The sequence below is a fragment of the Pseudopodoces humilis genome, chromosome 1 (assembly GCF_049639895.1).
Source record: "Pseudopodoces humilis isolate 2021_Gansu_Grassland_sample_001 chromosome 1, ASM4963989v1, whole genome shotgun sequence".
Lineage (NCBI taxonomy): Eukaryota > Metazoa > Chordata > Aves > Passeriformes > Paridae > Pseudopodoces > Pseudopodoces humilis.
In genome coordinates this window covers 105,164,883-105,187,944 of record NC_142200.1, presented here as the reverse complement: position 1 = coordinate 105,187,944, position 23,062 = coordinate 105,164,883, and the positions used below count along the sequence as shown (strand labels likewise).

The 23,062-nt window shown below is 42.1% G+C and overlaps 1 protein-coding gene across 1 annotated transcript in view; it reads left to right on the top strand.

Annotated features, from left to right (window-relative positions):
- EEPD1 (endonuclease/exonuclease/phosphatase family domain containing 1) overlaps nt 1-23,062 on the top strand; it is a 61,765-nt gene that overhangs the window by 25,323 nt on the left and 13,380 nt on the right. The window contains exon 2 of the mRNA XM_088064164.1: nt 7,213-7,264. Within this exon, the coding sequence (XP_087920290.1) occupies nt 7,213-7,264 (52 nt within the window). The remainder of the gene's footprint in view (nt 1-7,212; nt 7,265-23,062) is intronic.

Here is a 23,062-nt window from a genome sequence, read left to right as displayed (position 1 = left end):
CTCGATGATAGAACCCCTCAGAATTTGCACAAGTGTCCTGAAAAAGCATCACTGCCTCACAGCTCAGGTGACACCTTTTCTGGGTAGATGGATAAGAGTGATGTTTCTTTAGCCTCACAGAGATTCTCCAAGTTTTGTGCAGCTCCCCTCTTAATTTTACTGAGTGTGACCTGCTCTGCTTACTGATGTAGAGAAAGTCTGTATGCACAGCAGCATGGATTTCATCCATTTGGAAATACCATGGGTTGGGTGGTGTTTCCAAGGATGTGGTCAAGCAGGCTTCCAGGTCTCATTATACATGGGCATTCACATGTTTTCTGCAGTTGGTTGTGGTTTGGGTCATTGTGAGTCGGTTTTATTCCCTTGCAGAATTCTAGGAAAAAGTTTGCTGTTCTTTCAGCCTTTTTGGTTTTTCTCTCGTGCATTGGGAATACATAGTACTCAGAAGTTATGAATCATTGTTCTGTTCTTGCAATGATACAACTGCACTGAAACCACAGCATCAGCTGAACATAAATCAGATCCTCAGTGCAAAGTTCATAGGTCCTGAAAAGTGATGGCTTTGTTGCAAGTTTAGGGCAGAGAATAGCAAGTAAAGAGCATCCCTGAACCCAAGGAATCACTGAAATAGGAAAGAAATTAACTATTTCAATTGCCTCCTGCCTGGTAATGCTGCTGTTCTCCCCCTTCAGCTCTCAGCAGTAACCATCCATAATTCATGCTTTCCCTCTTCTAGTTCCATTACAGTTTCCTTTCTCCCCATGACAAATCCTTCAATCACTCACATAATGTAATAGGATCCATGAATGCAAACATCAGGGTGGGAGTGTTTGTGTGGCCTGCACTACATTGCCAATTTGCTTGATGGATTTCAGCTTCTCTGCTCCTTCCATTTACTCCTGGTTCCCTTTCCAGCTGTGGTGCCTTGATCTGCGTTTTGGTTTCAGACCATGCTGCAGGCAAATCAGCATTGAATGACTAGACATTGAAGAATATCTGCTTTCATCCCAATGAGGAATCTGAGAAAAAATTAGCCCTAAATAAATTCACCTGTATATAGTTGTGTATATATATATATGAATATTTAAAGAATTATACGTAACATGCATATGATCTATTTTATGTGTATCTCTAGTAGAGATAGATACAAATACATTTAATATGTAGGAAATGCAGCTGCCTGATTTTATCATAATTTCTTCTTACTGTAGATGCATTTTTCTTTTCCTGAGAATCTTCCAACATATTTTGTTGTGTCATTAGCTGGCAGTTAGTCCCAGAGCAATATGGCATGGTATTCCCATCCAAGCCCATCAGCCAACTTCAGAAACTCTCTCTTCAAGCAGCCGCTACAATGTGGTAGTGGACACAGTTTTTCATTCCATTTAAGGAGTAATTGAGAAGATGCAGATGCTTTTATTGGAAAAGGAGAAACTGGGATTTTTTTTCCTCATCCGACTTCACGGGGGTAGATGAAGGAAGTGTACGAGGCTGAAAGTCATTGAGCACACTTTTCCTTCCTCCTGCTTTTGTTTTTATGGGGGTGTGAGTGACCAGTGTCTTGGGGAGGAAAGACAACTTTGTAAATGGGATATGCTAGCAAAAATAAGATGTTTTTTTATAGTGCATGCATTGATGAAAGTCTTAAACGTTGCTCCTTCACTGTAAAGGCACCCCACTTAAGTGACCCATTGCTCTGGTCAGTGTGGGCAGCCCCAAAAAAGGAGTGGCACAGATCCCTTTGCAGCCCCGAGGTGCTCAGACTTGCTCCCCCATCATCTCACCATGTTAAACATAGTCTGCGGTGCTGTTTGTGGGAGCCTGCTGTTCTTTCACCTACCCTTGTGCGAAGTAATCATCACAGGGGCAGAGTCAGGAGGAAAAGCCTTGGGTCCATTAGGCATTAGCAGCAAGGAACAACTCCAGCAGCAGGTCTGTATTTAAAACAAACAGCCAAACAGCAAAGGAACCTCACCCCCACTCCCTGTATACACACCACCCTCACCACCTCCCCCCACATTTGTTTAAGCCACAAGATTTGTGTTTTCCTGTGTTTGTCACTTTTGGGCTGTTACCTTTCCCTGCTCTCCATGTATTTCTCTAAGCATCTGGCTATGCTTAAAACAATTAGAAAACAGTTAATCACAGCCCTTAACCTCAGGCTGTTGACAGCTGGGGCAGCAGGGACCACCACAGCCCTCACAGGGAGCACAGACACGCATGGGTGGCTTCCCCATCCTTACTGTTACTCACCCTGTCATCCGGTAAGTGCTGAAAGAAAAACAGGGGCTGTGGTGTGAATGGTGATGAGCCTGCCCATTCAGCAGCAGAACTGGAGGCTAAGGTGAGGGATGGGGAGTGCTCCCTCCTAGGTGCCATTAGCACAGCTCAGCTGCATTTTCTTTTTTCTCATTTTAGTCCAACTCTCATGTTTTATGCACATCTCTTAGAGCAGAATAGATTAATGAGTAAAGCCGGTTTGGATAGGTTTGCAAATACAATTTTGGTGCACAAATTTGGTGGCCCAAGTGGTTTTGTCCTGTTCTTTTTGTTAACTAGCTCGCACATGTGTCTGTCAGCAAGCACTTCAGTTACGTGCATTCATGCTCTACTCTTAGATATGTGTTTCATAAAACTTCACTGTGGGCCATAATATATTTGTGGAATCTTATCTCAAGTGCAAAGAGGAAGAGTTTGTGGACTAAAAGGAAGGGAGAAAGGAACTATTTAATGTTGCTCGAAATGGTTTGGAATTGAGAGGTTTTGGCATGGGCTATTTATAATAATGCCCGTGAGTCTAGCTGAAGCAGGATTTGGTGCAGCTGTATGCTGAAGAAGGTGACGGAAAAGCCAGAGAAGTCAAATGGCATTTCTCAATGTTGTTAACTTTAGGCTTATGCACTGGCTGATAGAAAGCATGAGGCTTTTGGAAAAACTCAGGCCTCAAGCAAAGGTATGTATTTGAGCTTTTCTAGGCCACTGTTGTGAGGCTAAGTGTTCGTTTAAACACATTTAATGCTTCACCTTTTCCTCACTTTCTCCTCTTCCCCTTTTGTTCATAATTACCAGGCTCTGCACAGAATGGAAGCCTGAGCTCCACACTGTGCTCAGCTCAGCAGATGTAGGTCACCGTGCCCATTGATGCTCTGCCCTGATAGTGGCAGCCAGGTGACCTGTGACCTGTAATGGCTGCAGTTCTAATTCTGTGGAGGGGTGGTCCAGAAACTGACTGTAATTATAAAAACCTTCCTACCCCAAAAGCACCCTTCAAGCAGATTTTGGAGGAAGCAGCTTCTCTTCCTTAGGTGAAGACCAGAGGTTCATTCTGCATGGATGGATCTGGGATCTGCCTTGTGCAGCAGTCTCAGTCTATCCCATCTGCCTTGCTGCAGAGCCATAGGTTCACTGGTTTGCAGGCAGATGACCCTGTAGCACTTCTTCAGAAAGCCCCAACATTCCCCACTGCAAGAGCAGATAGGATTTTGTGGGCAATGTGAAATCAAGCTGGGAAGTGAAGCTCAGTGCAAATTAAACGCCGTCATGATGGCTCATGGTGAACAGCAATGCACCAGCCAGCAAGGGACCTATCTGCAAGTTTGCAGCATTGCAAAAGACTGCCAAAAAGACTTAAATTACTCCTGGGTATGTGGGATTAGAAAGAGAAACCCAATGCTACTTGTTTTTGAGTGGGAAGTCTTTGAGGAAAGGATTGCAATGATACCCTGAGGCGTAGAAATGTGCTATAGGCAAATGTAGCTATAGGCATTTGCTCAGCACTGTGACTAATCTTCTGGAAACCAAAAGGAATTCCCTTAGTGGAGAATGCTGTGCGTCACCCATGGCCAAAAAAAGAGGGAGTCATGTGTTTCCTTGACAGCACATCATGTTTGCATATTTTCAGTGCTGGAGGAGAGTCCTTCATCCTGATCACTGCGTGTTTTCAAGTATTTTGAGTGTGCCTGGGGTGCCAGGATATTAATTTCAGTAGCTTTGTTTAGATAGATCATGTAAGTAATTCAGTCAGTGAGTATTTTTAATAGAATTTCAGATTCAAGCAGAGCAATTTTCATTATAGCTACTCATATGACAACTTTCTTAACCAGTATATTTTAAACCTGGTAGGTTAGAGCAGGCTCTCCAGGAACCATAAGGTTTCTTTGTGAAATATAATTTTTCTATGACTTTATTCATGAGTTAGTGTTTGCACAACACAGGTGAGGATGAACAAAATAATGCCAAGGATATATATATAAACAGAGTTCTTAAGTGTTATAGACTGCAAGAACTTGGGCTTCAGCATTGGCTTTTGGTAACTCTGTTAGCATTTCTTTTGAGATTTTTTTAATTGGAAACTTCCTCCCCTCCCCACCCTTCACCCGTTACTGACTTTATTCTCTTCTACTTTGAAATGCTTGGTGAGCAAAAAAGCTACAAACAGCAAATGAAGTTGTGAGCTGCTCTCAGTGGTTGTAAGATTGCTGATGTAGCACCTAAATAATTAGCCTGCTTTCTTTTTGAAGCATCAAACGACTAAAGAAGCAGCCTTGAAAGAAGCTGCATTTCCAAGCCGACATTGCATCAAGTAACACATACTAATGTTGCTTGGAACTGCTGTAAGAAATAGCAGTAAATAACTGGTTATCAAGAGCAATTTTCCAAATAGTGGGCTGTAATCCAGTGAACAGGGACAGCATCTGTGATGGTGCTTTAAGGAAAGAAGGAACTTACAGCTGGTTGGGTAAAGGCTGATAACTTGCATTTGCAGATTCCTTTTGACCAAGAAGGAATACCTGAGGTATTTTCAGGTGTCACTTGAGGAGAAAAGAGTAAAGTACTGGGCAAACATTGATCTCTTAATTTGTAACAGCAGAGGAAGTATTTTTCTCTCCAGGAATCAAACCAATGTTGCTCCAAATGATGTAGCAACTTTGAATTGAGATTCGATTCTGAACCTGCATATGCAGTATCTCTGCAAGATGTAAACCCTTTGTATGGGTTCTTCACCTCTGAACAAGTGTACAGCATCTCCATAATACGAAGTGGAGTAAAAAGATTCCTGCTTCCTGTTTCATTATGTGCTTCTGTGTGACTGGATACTTTGTTTTAAATAAATACATACCAGTTGAAAAAGTTCTTGTGGGAATTCACAGGTGTAAATGGGAAGGAAGGTAGGTTTTTACAGTGAGATGATGATCTTTGATGAAATTGTTACTTGGTTTTGGGGCAGTCTACATCTTTCTTCTGCAGCTATTGAGCATCAGATAACTCACAAATAACGTTCTAGAAATAAATTAGTCAATTGGTAGAAGCATCCACAGCCTTGACTGATTTGATTAAGTAGTGAAAAAGTCTTAGCTTCAGGAAGAAAATGACAAAAGTAATATGCATACCCCCAAACCACGTGCACACAGACTTGAAGCTGCCTTTGCAGCAGCCCCGGTGGCTGTGAACACCCTGAATGCATCCACGTGTGTGTTAGCCTACCTCCCTCTCCCCTGTCCAGTGTTCTTCTCAAGTGCACTGCAACAGAGGTGAGTCATCCAAAATTAACAGGTGACTCCTAAATTCAGAGACAGGTCTTGACTGTGGCTGCATTATTCCTGCATGGGTTATTGGACCTTTTTCTCCAAAGTGCATCAGCTGAGGCTCCTTCTGAGTTGGACATAGCACTGCAGTGTTTTTTAAATGGAGCTGCCTTCCTTGCTTGCTGCCCAGCCCATCTTTATTTTGTATACTGGCTGAATTACAAGGAAAATGATGTTTAAAAATACCTTGTATTGGTTTTGTACTTTCCCTAAGTGCCTTCCAGTTCAGCTGAGTGTGTGTGTGTGCACCAAACAGTAACACCAAATCACATGTCCCCTGCCACCATAGTGGTTGGGCTTTAATGGAATACCTTTTTCATTCTCCTGATTATCCCATTGTTTTCTGAACCATCTCCACCCTCTTTGTCTTAGTAGTAATAGTCTCTGCAGACTAGAAATGTATTGTCTGTGGCTATTTTATAATTCATTGGATATAGGCTTTTTATGATACCTTGAAGACACTAAAAGCTACAAGTCCATTAAATTGGAAGCACATTGGTGTTTAGGGATTAGGCTGTGAATACCTGCAGTGGTAAGCCATAGAAAGACAGGACTAGAACTATGCTTTGCCAGCTGCTGTCGCAGGATGGATGTACATAATTAGCATATAAGGTTCCAGTGGATGCTCAAGAATTATGCAATATTGCTCTGGGGTTTTGAAAGGTTAATAAAACTTTTTCTATTATATCCTTTGGCAGACTTCTTTGTTGACTATTCACACCTTCTTGAATATGAGCTTTTAACTGTACTGACTTTTTACTGTGTCTGTGTGCAGGGTGGTGAGAGTAATTTAAACAATATTTATATGCATCATTTGATTCTTCTATTGCCATGCAAATGTTTTTGTATCCCTGGGTAAAGGAAATTATCCTCTGGAGCCCAAGGATAATATATTAAGTGACAGGGTTGAGGGCTGGATAAGGAAAGTGAGCCTGTGGAGTTGCAATGCAGGGCTAGAATCCTGCTTGAGTGGCTCCCATAACCTTGTTGAAGTGAATGTAATTCAGTGTGCAAGATTTAGCCCCTAGAGGTAAACTTAGAAAATATTCAGTAGGTGAAGAAATTTGGGATTGATTAGCAATGGGCATTACAAGAACAATAGTTGCGGATTGTCTTTCCACCATACTTTTAAACAGTGGTGCACATTTCCCTCATGTCTCCCTCAAATTTCTTGAGCTGGGTTGTCTTAATCACTGCACCTCATATTTAATGTAAATCCTTGGGAATGGCTTTTTGGGACTCATAGAAACCCATTGACACTGAGGAACAAAGTTGACTACAACTGATGGAAATGTCTAGAATATTTTTCTGTGTTTGTCATTCAGAAGTTCCTTTGGTGTTAATTTGGGATATTACAAAAGTAATGACTGATGCAGTTTCTCTGTAAGGTGAATTCAGACATGCTTGTAATTTGGAAACCAAAAAATCTGCTTGTGATGCCTAATTCAAGGCAAACAAAGTGACATTGTCTCTCTTTCTCTATTTTGTTACATCATGAGCATTTCTTGTATTTCTTTTGTCAAGAGAGAAGATAAAATGAGAGCTTTAGTTCTGCTGTTTCTTTGATTTCTGTAATGCTTGCAGTGGAGTGATTAATTCTCTTTTTCTCTCTGTTTTTTTCTTACAGTATCAAGCTTCTGGCTGTGCAGGAGCTGGCTGACAGAGAAGCATTGGAAAAGGTATTAAAAAATGCATCTACTGCAAATATTGTAATGCGTTTAAGCTCTTAAAGCTGTGTTAGTTGTGCTTCCTAACTTCATGGAATACCATGCTGCATAGAATAGGACATCTTCCTAGCTACATAGTGCATGAAGGCAGGGGGTCAATATTTTGTCTAATCTGACCACGTGCTTTTGGTGTTTTCTGATTTTACAGCAAGTTTGGGGTAAGCAATGCGTAATAATAAGCAGTAACTAATAAAATACAGTGTTGCCCTTCACCCAAGGGTATTGCAAACACAGCAGGCTCAGGTCAGGTACACAGAAGAAATTCTTTACTGTAAGGGTGAGAAGGCACTTGAACAGGTTCCTCCTCAAGCCTGTGGATGCCTCATCCCTGGAAGTCTTCAATACCAGGTTGGATGGGGCTCTGAGCTACCTGGTCTGGTCAACAGGTGTCCATGCCCATGTAGGGGGGTTGGATCTAGATGATCTTTTAAGGTCCCTTCCAACCTAAATTGTTCTATGATGGCCTTCTTCTGGATGAAGAACCAAATTTCTTACTACTTTATGATTCTTCTGGCCTGGCATGACCAGTACCATGGACTCCCAGTGCCCATACTGGGACCAGTGGCTTCACTTTCTATGCTACTTCACCTGCAAGAGCAAGGAGCCAGCTGTGAGGAAGCATGGGAAACTTTTTAGGATGCAAAGAAAACAACTGGATTCTGAGCCCTGTTGTAAAAATTGCTGTCTTAGAGCGGGCACTGAGCTGGTCCTGACCCAAGCAGCCCCTCTGTACCTACAGGTGGCGTGGCAAGGCTTGGGGAGGAAGGAGCAACTCTTCTCCTGGCTTGAACACATCCTTGTCTGTGTGTAAAGGAGGAGGTCCTGCAGTTCTGTGTTCAGGCTGCACCTTCTGGGTACTCTAGACATAATGAGTAAAATGAAATACAGCAGCAATGGGTGCTTCAACCTTGTGTTTTGCCACTGACTAGAGATGCATTTCACCGAGGTCCTCCATACACCCCAGTTAATTCACACGGGGCATCTCTTCTCTGGTGTTCGTGAACTCTGATTTTGACATGAAGAGGTAGATTTTGGTAATGGGCAGTAATGGAGGACTATGCAGGAAACATTGCAGTTTTTTGCACCTGAACAGGACATGGTTCTCAAGCACTCATTGTGTAAAACAGGTTGATATTAGCAAGTTTTCATAGTTTGTAGCAGTCAGATTTTGTGGCTCCTCACACTTGTACACTTCCCACCTTTCCAACGGACCCATCCCTCCATTTGGCCCAATGCCTCCAAAAACATGGCCTGGCAAGGTTAAGTGACTTCAGCCTGGTGGGAGTGGCAGTTTGAGGCATTGTCTGGAGCGCTGCAGGAAGCTCTTCAGAAAGGCTCAGCCTCAGAGAAATGATCTTTCTAAATTGAGCGCTCTGAATATTTGATATCTGCTTTCATGCAATGCCAAGCTTAAAGAATTTAAAAAGGCCGGTTTAGCCCTATGGAAAATAACAGGCTTGAATTATGTAAGTTCAAAGAAATTTGCTTTATTTTTTAAGTACAGGAGGGGAAAGAAACACACAGAATAGAACAAAATGCCTTGTCCAGCCTGCTTGCAGAGTCAGGTTTTGGGAACACTGTGCTGAGTTTTGTATTCTTAAGTAATTATTTATCAGCATTATACTGCAGGAATACAGAATATTATTAAAATATAATATCTGAATATTTATTCTAAGGTGAGTTTTCTTGGTTTTCGAAGGGAAGGTTTCCTTTAAAGTAGCTCTGGACATAACTTGAAACTTTTTCCTGTAGGACACTTTCCAGTCTGTCGTAGATGGTTTTTAACTTCGGAATTTTTCTTGTTCCTAAAATTTGCTGTCCAGCTTTGAAAGTGTTCCTATATATTTTTGACACTTGCATGGAATCCCAGAGTGAGCAGAAGCTCCCTGCTGAACAGCAGTGCCCCCCTGAACAGGCTTGGGGGCTGCAGATTAGCTCTATGAAATCACACTGAAGTTAAGCATGTGCAGCTAGTCTCTTGAGAACCAGGGCCTCGAGATAAAATGATATTATATGTCATAAAATTATTCTGGCCATGAATAACACAAGGGGCCTGTGAGGTGAGGCACATGAAGCCAGTGCACTGTTGGAATAGGCTGGGAGAACTTGCTTGAACTATTGAGGTCTTGCTTTCTGGAAAAGGATTTTGTGTCATTCTATCTTAGGTACTTAAATATCTTTAAATGTTTCTCCCACCTTGGCTATTGAAAATGAACTGGACACACTGTGAGAAGGTTTGTGTCCTGCAAAGACACCGTTTCTTTAATTTCCTAAATCCCAATGTTTTGGCAAATTGGGCCAAAATGGCCCTTTAAGCCAAAGATCTACTGCACTTGGTGGCATTTATGCCTGGCGTTGCCCAAACAGGAGGCTTGATTGGCAGGGTTTAATTACAGCCTGTCCTGGATTGGGACAAGCTTGACTGACCCTTGGATGCTGCTCATGAGCTGTTTTTTTTTTTTATGGGGTGCTACAGGTTCCTGTAAGGACCACAGACAGGGTGCTTGTGGAGCTGAACTTCCGCACCATGCTTCTTGTTAGGAGAAATGGGAAAATAATAATTTATTTCCGTGAACCAGGTCACTTAAAAAGAACAGGAGCCTTAACCTGGAGAAAATTCTGGGTCAGAGGTGGGTTGTTTGTGTTTGTTTTGGCCATAGCCTATCAGATTCATTCCAGCACAGGCTCCACGTGAGTAATCTTGCAGGCAGCTTAAAACCAAGCCCATGCTTACCTGTGTTTTGTCCTACCTTGAGCCTTCAAATCGATGTGTTTGCCTCCCCTGCCCTCTTGCTGAGCTGGCCCTGCTGCTGTGGGGCTGCGTTACTTCCATGCCTTCCTTTCAGAAGTGCTGCTGGTGTTTGCTGAGGGCAGGGAAGAGCACAGATGGCAAGATGCCATTGGGAGGGCTCCCAGCTGTGCCAGCCTTGTCCCCACAAGGGTTCAAGGCTGCTCAGGCTTTAGAAAGAGGTATCCCAGGCACACAGGCTTGTCGGTGCCGAGCCCTGCATGGAACATCTCTTCCAGAAGCACAGCTCTGGGAGACACTCCCAGTGACACTCTTGCCCCAGTGTGTTTTTGAGTACTTTATCTAATTTTGGCAAGTCCTTAATTGCAGAAGAAGAATTCTACTTGGCAAATGTTAATTGTATTTATTTGGGGTAGGGGAAAAAATAATTCTCCCAAGGAACATGCTGTTTTTATAGCTTAAAAATAAATCTGTGTAAGTAATTAGGTTGAACTGCCTAGCCAGGTGACATTTCACATTGGTTACTGTTTTAGCATTTAAATCCGTAGCCCTTTTCCATAGGGAAGCATGTGCACCAAAGCAATTGTTCTCATTGGTGCTTGATGCCAGTAAGTTGTGCTCCTGCACATATAAGAGTTATACATCTTACAAGAAAAATAAAAATATTCTCTGCATTCTAAGCATTTCCTCCTGTATTTTTCAGGAGTTAGGAGGGGCTCTTGAGCTCATTTCTCCTTCAGAGGTGGGTTATAGAGGAAAGTGAAATAATTTGTATAGTTTAATAATCCCCTGACAGCTTTTTAAAAGGTAAGCCTGCTTTGTGAACAAGCAACAGCAACCCATTATTTTTGTAATTTGTGTATTAAAACATAAATACATCTGCTGTTACTCAAGATGACAAAGGACTGACCACTTGACAGAGAAGTTTGTTGGCTTCTCATTTAGGAAACACAAATCATGTGATTTTGATCTGCAGTTTGTAAAGTGTGGAATTCATCTGCAAAGAGATAATTGTTTTGCCTGAAGTTGGAAGAGATCTACTTAGACTGCTGTGAAGCACACTAGGTGGACTGAAGGACAGTAGAAATTGGGGTGAGAATTTTGATTTTGTTTGGGGATGATGTTCTTGAAGTTGACAATAACTTGCAGCTAGAAAATCAGTGTAAGTAACACAAGTTTCACTATTAAAGTCTGCCTATAACAATGATGTCAGATTTATGTGAGCTACGTCCAAGAGGTCAGTGAAAACAAAGTGAAAAGAACAAAACAATTATCAGTAGGCTTTCACTGTCTGTGTAGGGATTTTCGCCTTCACTGGAGAAGTTTTGGAGGTCACAAATCAAGAGACATTGAAAGTCTTTCACCTGGTGCCTCTGAAGCACAGAGTGCATTCTCTGGACACGAGGACAGGCAGCCATGCATCTTCTCAATACAGGAAGGGACCTCTTCTGTCTGCTGGCCTAACCTTACTGGGTCATCCACTGGGAATTTCTGCTGGAGATGATAGAATGAGGAACCTTCTCCTCCAGGTAGATCCCCCCTGCATCTAAAGAGCTATTTCTCTTTCTTCATATTTACACTGTTGCATTAAATGGAAAACTTAGCTCTGTAAGCAAGCAATCTCTACAATCTGTGCTCATTTTTTGACTTTTCCCACCTCCTTCAGCAGTACTAATGGCTGGAGTTGTCTTCCATGATGTGGAATCAGTTCCCTGGATTTCCTCACCCAGAGGAAAGACCAGATGTCTGTATCTGGGAAATACTTGCTAAATTCAGCCCCTTCCCATCACACAGAATTTTCACACTGTACGTGAGGAATCAGTGAAGCACAGCTGGGGTGATACTGAGGAGGTGGCATTCTTTTACTAGAAGAAACTTAACATGCCTGCCATTGATTAGAAGCAGCTTTTGTGTCAGGGGAAATTCAGTGACTACTGTTGCACAATTTTACAGGGTAAAATTCCTACAGATGTAGGAGATGAGGCGAAAAAGGGGGGTTTGTTTCTTTTTAGTAGCATTGCTCTGCTGGTGCAATTTCAGCTGCAGTCAAAAAGAGGTTTGTAAAATGCTGAGCTGCCCTGTGTGTTCCCTGCTGTAGCCGCCTTGTTTTTACACAGCACATGGAGAATTTTAACTAAAAATTTGCTTTTGTTTTCTTAATCCAGTGTACTGTTTCCTCCAGATATTATCAGAACATAAAAAGTATGACGTCAATTGAGGTTCCAGAATTTCCAGTATGAAATGCATCTGCTGGAGGTTTTTATTTATCTTTTGTCTGCTTTTGAGTAGATTGAGCCAGATCAGTGTTTAATCATGATTAGGCCCATTGTAATCTCTGTTCTTTATAAAATCCCTCTCTGAGCAGAGCAGGTTGTTTATTTGTGAAAGGTTATCCCTAGGAGCTTTTCCGTGTTTGAAAGAGAGGTGCTGTTTTTCATTTGCAGGGGTAAACATAGGCACATCGCATCTTGCTTGCGTGGATGTAAATGTGGTTGTGTGTGCATTTGATGTGATTATTTTTTTAATTTTTTTTTAATGTAGCCCAGAGATGCAATCAGTCTGGGACTGAGTCTTTGTGTGCATATTTTTAATTGCCATAATCCTTCTGTACAGTGTGAGCCCTATCTTGCAATCTTGCTTTGGGCTGTTGGTTAAAAAAGATCATAAGGCGATTTGCAATGAATGAATTAGTTGCTGTAAAGGACTCATATTTACTGCCTGCTCTTAGACCTATCCTTTCCAGAAATCAGTTGACCCCTTTGAAAATCAAATGCATTTGGATGTCGTCTAGAGTCAGGTAACAAAACAGCAGTCTTGCTTTCAGAGATCAGGAAAAGGAGATGTCAACCTGGACACTGACTCAGGACATTTGATCAGTTTCTTCCAGCCTTGTCACTGCCTCATTTTTCTGCTCCCCACTTCTAGAGAGGATAGCTGGAGTCAAGTCTCTGAGCTATGGGATGGACTTCTGCAGAATTCATCAGCTGATGTAGGTCCTCCTGCCCTGTTCTTTCAAAGCCACCATGGGGTCAGAGATTGACCACTTAGCGTAAAAGGAGATTTTTCCAAATCATCCCTCTGATCTTGATTTAATTCTTTTTCTCACCTTATTCCCTACTGCTTTACCCTCTTGCTTTCCTACACCCTCCCTGTATTCCCCCCTCTCTCCCTTGTCTTGCCCTTCCAAGTGAGTGTAGGTAATACTCAGGAATACAAAGTATTAATTTTTTTCAGACTTCACCCTATGGGATCATGAAATTTCGGAGCAAAGGGAAGAAGAGCTGTAATTGGAAAGGAATAATTTTTGGCTGAGTGGAGCTGCAAATGATGTAGCATTACTTATTAAATTGGTGGCTTTTTTGGCTATGTTTTTAAGGGCTATGTATTTTAAGGGCATGTATTGGTGGACCTTACAGTTCTGGCCAGGTCCATGAGGATTCCAGTAGCCCTCTGCAGGAAGACCTATGTCTGCATGGTCTTTACAGGCCCCTCACCTGCAAACTATCATCACCTGGTCAGCAGCATTGGAAGCACAGGCTTTCATCTTCTAGGATTTCTCGTGTCTTTGATCTTGGCTGTGTTTTTTGTTTTCTCTGTAGCTGCATTGCACATCTCTTTTCTGATGATCAGTGGACTTCAATAAACAAAACATTAGAAGCCATGCTATACACGCCACAGGGAGCTACAGAGAGCACAAATTCTCTTAAAATGCTGTCCCTTATTAGGTGCCCTCTTCTTCCCTAGAGCACAGCTCTGCCTCTCTGAGCAGTTGCCACCTATGGAGATTGCTTGTTCCAGTAACTTGGCATTTTTTGTAAATTATTTGGTCTTATCCCTGAACATAAGCCAAACTCACCCAATAGTGAAGTCATTCTCTACACTTCCAGAGCAGGGAGAAAGAGAAAATACGTGTTTATAAGTGCTGGCAAGTGTTAAGATTTGGTTGTGGGTGGTAGAAGTAAGAGGGGGCTTAGTCCTTTTTCCTTGATTTCTTCTAGAAGATGGTAGAAGGCAAAGCAAGTTCAAAGAACTGGAACAGTTTTGAATAGTCAGCAATTTGAGGAAGAGTGTTTTTGGGGTTTGTTGCTTTTTTTTTTTCCTTTCTAATATATTGACATAGCACCGAGGGTGTTTTAATGTCATCACAAATAATTTTTGGTAGTAATGGATATGCTCTCCATGGGAAGCCAGGATCCATGGCATCTGTTGGAGCAGAATTTTGCTCAGGGTTGAAGGACAGTCCTGGAGACTGTGAAGGGCATGCTAGTAAGAACACACAGAAAACCATGTATTATTACTCATAGAAACTTATAAATATAGAATGAGTTGTTTCAGAGGGTAATCAGTGTCAGATTGGGCTTTTTAAATTAAGGGCTAAAGCTGTAAAAACAAAAAAGAAAGGAGTATGAGATTTTTTAAATTTTTTTTATAAGGTAGGATAACATTATTGCTAGTGCTAGCTCCAGATAATAAGCATTATTTAAAAAAAAAAAGGAATTAGTAGGTGAGGCAGATTTAAATAACTTTACAAAAGTGTTCTGTAGGGTGGTATAATCAATGCCTGAAGGAAGAACAAATATTTGAGGCTAGCAACGGTTGTCATATTAGATGTTTCTTTCTTCCTTATTTTTGTGTTCTTACTGTGGGAAGGAATGCTTGCTCTAAGCAGAGATGTAAATCAGCTGGGGAAAACAGTAATACTAACAGTAGGAAAGAAATGAAGCCACAGAACACCCAACTCACTTACTATTGTCTCTAGATACTAATGAAGTTTTATTATGAGGATGGAGGGAGACCTAAGTTTACATGCTAGAGAAGCTTTCCTTGATTAATAACATTCAAATATTGTGATTTTCCTGTTCCCTTTCAGTTTTATTTGTTCTTCTTTTGCATTAGCACATTTTTTCCCCCTCCTCTTCTCCTCTGGCTGAAGGTGGTATGCAGATGAGGAGATTCAGATGAGGGCAAATTGATACAGCTCAATGGTCAGTTTGTTTGGGGTGCTTTTATTCAGTGAATGAGATACTGTTTCTTATCACTTTTGTATCTTGTGTTTCATAGGATGATTTTCTATTTGCTTTCTATATGAAGGGCTAGGTTCTGATAAACTCATCGTCACCTCATGCACTCCCAGTATTTCCTGGGTGAGTAAGGTTGTATTCACGGTGGTGTCATTTTACACCACACCGCAGAAATTCATTCCTGGGTTTCATGGGAAAATAATCAATCCAGGATTAAGCATAAAAAAACAAACCTCCACCCCACTAACAAAAACCAAAAAACCTTTCCCAAACAAACAAAAATCACCCACCAAAACCTCACAACCAGCAAACATTCAAAACCGACACAAACAAAAACCAAGCCAAAACCATAAAACGGTGTTCCCAGGAAGCTGCTGACTCCTGGTTGCCCAGTACCTGATATCCAGCCCAAATGAACATGTAGTTTAGGTCTCCAGATATCTGCTGCATGGATGTTTGTGATTTTCATGATTCTGTGATTTTAGCACAGCTACTCAGTTGAGCTGGGTGCTATTTGATAACAACCTAGTGTAAGTACTTAAATGCTCAACTTTGGTAAAACCAGCTTGATGAAAAAAAATATTCTCACAGTCACCAGGGCTTCTTTTTATTCCTTTTTTTTAATCATGTCAGTCCCCTTGGCATGCCATTATAGCTGTTAATGATTATAGTGCCTACTTACGAAGTATAAAACACTATCTTGAAAAGACTTCAAGAATGTGACCATCCTTGATGACCTCTTGAGCCTTAGTTTATGAATTATGTTTAAAAAAAAAAAAGTCTTTAGGAGTATGAAAAGAAGTAGTCAGGAAATGTCTTCTCACAAATGAGTCTATTTGACAAGGTACAAGGAAAAAGCTCGTCTTGTGAATGGAAACATGAAAAATTAGGAACCCACAAATATTCTACATGGAGGCCTGGTAGATATGGCTGTCTTCTTCCACAGGGAAAAGGCAGCATAGATTTTGACCAAGCTTCTGTATAGACAACTTTCCATTAAATGGCAAACTGGATGAAAGATAGTGAGTATTCAACTTTGACAATAGGAAGCTGAACATCCCATAATTCTTCACTAGTGCCCCCAGCACTAAAAATGTGTTAGAGGAGTTATATATTGCCTCTTTCAGTTGTTGTTTTGCTGCTCTGCACCAAAGGTTCTTCCTTGTCTTCCTTTTGAAGATCTATAAAAAGACACTATTTATATAAATAATCACCTTTGTTTGGGGTGAAGGTAGGCAAACAGGCCAGTGAATGATCTGCATTGTTGTCCTGGTAACAGAGTGTTTAAAGGCAAGCAAAGAACTGGGTATATGGGCAGCAATCTGTTTTTTTAATCATATATTCAAAGATTACAACAGTAATTTCCTCTTAGATACTACAGAGAATTAAGCATTTGGGTGGCCATGGTGAGCTATAATTCATCTGGGAGGGCAGTGTAGAAATCACTGCTAAGTTTTTCCAAAGCAAGTACTCAAAAGGGAAAGCAAGTAACTTGGGAGTGAAAACTTAGGCTCCTACCACTCCCCAATGGATCATGTAAAGTCTGACAAAGGAAAAAAAGAAAAAAAAGTGATCTGATTCCAACAAGTTTGTATATGGAAACAAACCATCACACGCTTTTGATAACTGAGATAATGTTAAGCTTATCAGCATAATTATTTCCGGCACATTCCCAAAGTACAATGGGTGAGTAACGCAGCAGCAGCAGGAGAGGGGCGCGTGTCCAGCTGGATCCGCATCCATGGGCTGGTTCAAAATAGAGTCAAACTCATGAAGGGGCTTAGATACCTGAGGTGGGAAACAATGCCTTCAGTTTGAAAAACCTTCCAATCCTGCCAAGCATCATTCAGCTGCTGCCTAACCCCAGGGTGCCTTAGATGCTGGTCTCCTCTGACGCCTTACTGAGCAGTGCCTCTCTGCAGACATGGAATTACCCACCTCTGAAGGAGGCAGAGGGACTGGAACACTTAGTTTCTAGCCTATGTATAGCTGGGCTTGAAAAATGATCCTTCCTCATCCCATCTCCTCTATGAAGCTCAGTCCTGCAGGTTTCCGTTCTTAAAAGTATAAAGCTTAGAAGTGGTTTTTGCAGCGAAGCTGGGAATTCAGGTCACCACAAGGCTAACAGGGGTGAGGCTGAAGTATGGTAAGTGTTTGCTTTGTGGTCCATAACATAGGGCCTGGAGCTGTCATTCCAGAGCTTAGTGAGAACCTGATCTTCAGAGGAAAGAAATCCTTCCTCTGAATTACTGGTGTGCTATTTAAGAAGAAGAAGCAACACATTTTCCAGGAAAAAAATTAGTCCTTCCTGAGTTGAGGAAAAAGCCATAGGTGCCTTCAGATGGACCAAGCTTTTGGACCCAAATTTGCATGTTATCTTAACAGATGAGCTTTGTATGTCCATAGTACACAAAGGTATATGGAGGTGGTGACTGTGCCTATGGGTCCTGTATTATATCTGAAGAAAGACAAGGGATGAATATCTGGCTGTGCTGAAGGGCTCAGCCTTGGTTTCATTTCTTGCAATGAGTGTATAGAGCTTTTTTGAAGGATGAATTGGGTAATGTTTGTGAAGAATGTGGAGGGTAGCAAGAATTTATTTGGTCATGAATCTAGATGTTTTGATTTAGCTCTAGGAACAACAAACCAGTACTGAAAGGATGAGAAGGTATTGCCCCAGGGCTCAATGACCCAGTACAAATAGGACATGTTGGCATGGCCAAAGGGGCAGATAAGTTTTCCAGACACGAATCTATGGCCTTTGCCTGTTCAGTGGATTGATTCCTTTTTTTTTTCCTTTGTCTTAGAATTTTTCTCCCAAACTATTAAATTTTTAAAAACCATTTTCTCAGCTCTAACATCATTGTAGAATTTTGTACAATATGGAGAAAGAGGAGACTTTTTCCATTGCAAATATATGGTTAAGACTGAAACTGATTCCCTGAAGGGGGTTTGTTCTCCTTTGAAAATACTCATAATTACCTGCCTGTCAGACCCCCATCTGCCTTTGTCTAATATCAATGCACGAACAACACAAGCAGTAAAGGTTATGCAGTCTTTAATGAAATCTTCCTGCAAGGGACTATTTGAATGGGCATGTGAAAATTGTTATAACTTAACATAGGTTCACCCCGGTTTTCCCACATGCTGCTTGCGTGGAATAGAGCCGGTGAGTGCATCCCGCGTGGCACGGGATGCATCTCATTCTCATGTGTGTATTTTTCAACTGTTTGTGTTGCAAACAGGAAAGGGATATGCTTGAGAGAAAGGCAAACAAGCAATGAAGGCCTGAGACAACATTCTTGTCAGTGGGAAATTTGATCCAGAGATGAGTCTCAGTTTCAGGCTTTAATCATAATGCTTCCTTCCGTGCTGTTACATTCGGTCATAGGAGAATCCAGATGTTACTGAAACACCTGATGCTCCTCTGTGTCCCCTTCCTGAGTTGCTCCAGCCTGTGGGAAGTGCATTCAGTGTTACCCAGCTGCAGAAGTGTGCTGAGCATCCTGGCCCTGCTGTGTCTTTGATCTCCTCTTGACTTGCCTTGCGCTGTCATGTGTGCTCACACCAGGACCACAGTCCTGAAGCCTCTGACCATAAAATACAGCACCCACAAGTCTCTTCACCACCCAACTCTGCTTTTCCTCCTCACAAACCTGATCTAACAAAACACTCATCTTCTGGAAATTAAATCAGAAGTTTTGCTTGAAAACCAAAGATGTTAGTTTCAGGTTCTTGGAAAATTTTGTAATGTTTCTGCTCCTGGCTTTCTGGGTCAGGCTTCATTAGGGTGAACCAACTGTAGCTGTGTCCTCTGGTAGATTTGGATTACGGGTGTTGAAGTCTGCTTTTTAAATTAGAAATAAAAGTACAGTCCATTTGGGTGAATAAAGAAGGGTAATGTGCATTTAGTTTGTAATTTATACAGTACATGACAGAGCAGGGAAGTCAAGTATGTATTAAAGGATGGATTAGAAATGAGCATTGCCAGATGGTCTCATGAAGCCACTGTCACTTTTGTTGTATCTTCTGTCAGAAATATATTAGATCATATTTCAGGATGGAATTTTTATTGGAGAGTGCTGTAGGCCTCAAGTGCCACTGCTGAATTTACAAGGTCTGTCTTAGAGCTCTTCTGCTTACCCTTCCTGGATGTACCAAGTCCATCATACTGGGAGGTGCTCTGTAGCACAAAACAGCCCTTACCTCAAACTGCAAGTGTCTTTCCCCATGGAGAGACAAATCTTTGTTAACAGGACACCTCCACATAGCTGAGATGATAAGGAATTGATAGAAGTTTCTTACTTATCTCTGGTGTTCATTAAAGCTGCTCCCTCTAGTGCTTATTAAAAGAAAAGTAATTGCATATGTGAAAAGGGAAAATTTATTTGGTTGTTCTTATCTCTCTTCTCCATTAAAAGGAACCAAAATCGCCTTTTCTTTGATGAAGCAAGTAGTTGTTTATCTCAACTGCAGTGCCCTTTTGGCCTGGCAGCTTCTGTGGCAGTTAACCAAAATGGATATTTAATTGCTTTGAGTGCCCTTCTGAAGTTCAGGTGATGATTACTACACCTAGACATACCATGCTGCAACAACAGGCTCACGCTGCAATCTCCTCTTCACTGCTCTTTCTCCCCTTGCCCTTCTCACAGCCTCTGCTCTGACTCCAGGTCTGAAACAAAGGTATATCCTCCAAAGAGCAATCCCTGGCTTATAAGAAATGTGTACTTCATTAAACCCTAAGGCATTGTTTTCCTGGGTCACATTTAGTTTCCTTGGGGTTTAGGGGTAGCCCATCTTCATTTTGAGCAAAAGGTGTTCACCACAAGGGAGGTGTGGAAGTGTCACTGGCTCAGGGTGGTCCCCAGAGCTGGCATTCCAAGAGTAACACTTGGCAAGTGGCCAAGATGTTCAGCGTGGAGGGGTGTCATCATCTGGGAAGGATGACCCTGCTGCACAAATGGGGTTGGCTGCACAAATAGCACCCCAAAATAAAGTACAGAGTAACCAGGACATCGTGAAGAAGAGGCGATAGGAGCCGCTTGTGTGCGGAATTGCAGAGCAATTGCTGGCAGCTCTACTAGTGGGCAGAGAGAGTTACTGCACTGGAAGAGATTGAATTTTATGCACAAATTAGATGTTCTTGCAGTGCTTGGAGTGTCCTGGGGAGGCATGTAGGTGTGTTAGGAAGACTATAACTGCCTTATGGTCTCCAGCATGTGCCAGCCCAGCTATGTTTTTTTTCCCTGCACCCAAATTAGTCCAAGACCCCTTGCCTTTGCTTCTCCAGTCACTCCTCAAATGTGCATTTCTACAGCTTCTTCCAGCTGCCCTCTGTTCTTTTCCTGAGTCAGTCATAAATACCTGTCTCTGCTTCTGGACAGACAGGGTGGGACAGGTGCCAGCTCTTTATCAGGGTGGATGAAGAGCAATTGCAACTTTGGGTCCTCCCTTCTCGGGAAAATGACGTGTTGCTGATCAGCAAATGAAACAGGGCTTGTGGCAGTTCCTGGGATAGTGGCTTTTATTGGTGCCTTGCATGCCAGATGGGGGAAATCATAGAACTGTAGACTTATTTTTGATTGGAGAAGATTTTTAAAATCATTGAATCCAGTGGGCAGGTACTTACCTGACACAAGGAGGCTGAGCACTCAAAAGGCTGCTCTTTGTTTAGAGTATGCCTTGGAGCCTGGTGCTGCCATGTTCCTGCTCCCTGGCAGCACTGCCTATCCCACAAAAACCAGCACCCAGCTGGAAGAGAGACCACAGGGCATCTGTGTAAATAAGCCCTGGGTGCTGTTGGTCTCATGGTGGTTTGTGTGTGAGCTTTGACTCAGTATGTGTAGGTTATAATGAAGAAGCTGATTGAATTTCAGGAAACTTACATCCTGGAAGGCTCTAGAGAAAAACAAAACTAGAACTTTTTTTCCTTTGGAGGATTTTTTTTGGGGGGTGGGAAATAGTTGTTTTGATTGACTGAGTTTTTAATTTTTCTTTGCCACTTGAAGAATTGCCTCTCAAAGGGGTTGGCATAGCTCCAACTTGGCTTTGCAAAAGAGGAAAGGCATTTTTTTCATTCCAAATGTGGACTAGGAGCTTGTCTGTATATTTTTGCTGCATGAGGGAAAACATAATGTTGGTTGATGTTGGGTTTTGTGGGCAGAACAACATGATTTGAAAAATGCCATTCTCACTTCAGCTAAAAAGCATGACCTCAGCAAGTATGCTGTCACGGCTTCAAAATATGTATGCCTGTAAGCCTTAGAAAATGAGTACAGATTGAAATCAGCTGCTGTAGGCCAAGTTCTCCATGGCTGCAGCGGTACCCAGAATGGGTTTTTTTTTCTGAACAAACCGTGTAATCTTATTTATGTCATCTTTTTGTTTGCACAAAGTCAAATCAAGGCCCTAAAAAAAACAAAAAAAAAACTTGAAGGAAATAAACTATTCAAACTAGTAGACTGCAGATGTTCTTTTTAATAAAGTGATGGTTTCTGTAGGATTTATTCAGTCCTGTCATATGCTTTGTCCTGGCTGGACTTTCTAGGCAGCTGCAACCTAGAGATAAGTCTTCTGTCAGGTTACAGTTGAACTCCTAATTTCAACAGTATTTTTGTTTTTTCTAATTTAAGTTATTTAAGTGTTAGAAAACTCATTGACCAAATCCACTGTGCTTGAAGACATCAGAATGGCATCAGGAGTGAGTAATTATTGCTGCCATGATTTATCATATTAGCTGGGGCAGCACTTGGTGATCGGCTGAGAGCAGAGCTGTGTTCCCAGGCTGTGCAAACACTCTGCCTGCCTCTGAGTCCCATAAATCAGCCCAGCCCCAGCACTGCCTGAAGGTACAATGGGCAACAACCTGGTATGTTAATGCGGCATCTTGAATAAGAAGCCCCAGCCAACCTCTGCACGTCAGAAAACTGTTACAAAAGCTGTGCCAAGTGTTTTTGCTTTGGGTGTGCAACCAAAACAGCTCTTGGGTCTTCTGAGGCAAATAAGGGTGCCTGGGTTGGGTGTATCTGAGAATCAGTGCTTCAAACAGCTTCAAGCGTGCAGGGTGCTGAACTTGCAGACAAGGGAGTCAGTGAAAGATCAGGATTTAATTTTAGTTTCTGAATCAAAAGACAAACATGAAAATAACTATCCCATCATTTTACTGATAGCCATGTAGGAAATACTTATATCCGTGCGGATATAGGCTCTTCAAACTGTGTTTGGCTTGTCCTGCTGCGCAGAGTCACTGTGCACATGAGGTTATTGTTTGCCTTGGAAATCCTTTGTTAAATTGCTGCTTGATCTGGAGGGGTATTCTGGATCCAAGACTTTGTCTGATACTTCACTGTGAAAGCCTCTGCATTTCAACCCAGTTTCTCCAGTATCAGAACAAGATCATGCATGGTGGAAGTCCCTGTTGCTCTTTCACAGGGAGGACTTTTTCCTAGCCCCTTTCCCCGCAGCCAGAACCTCTGTCACAACCAGGGCATCCAACTGCTGCCTGTCCCTGCCAGCTTCCAGCCAGAGCCTGCCTGGAGCCAACATCAGCCTTGCAAAGGACTCTAGCTCACGTTGAGCCTGGTCTTGAAACCCCTGAAAAAAAGTATTCCATACTGTCTGCACCAAGGAGTTTCAGATCCAAGATTTTCCAGGGTTGTTTTTATTATTTATTTACTTACTTACTTTTATTTCAGTCTCCAAGGTGTTACACAGGAAGATCTGGGGGCTCTCCACAGCAGCCACAGTTCTGGTATCTCTGACCTGCTGGGCACTAGCTCTGACCATGTGCTTGGACATGTAATGGTGTCCTAGTGCTGTGGCTGTTCAGCAGTGACCAGGAGGAGGAGCATCACGAGAAGGATGTGCTAGAACTGCGTGCAAGTGCACAGCTGCTTCCTTCATGCACGGAGGAAGTCAAGCACATGTCCCTCGTGTAAAGTCAGAGGAACCTTAACCCCAAAACTCCAGTGTCTGAGCTTG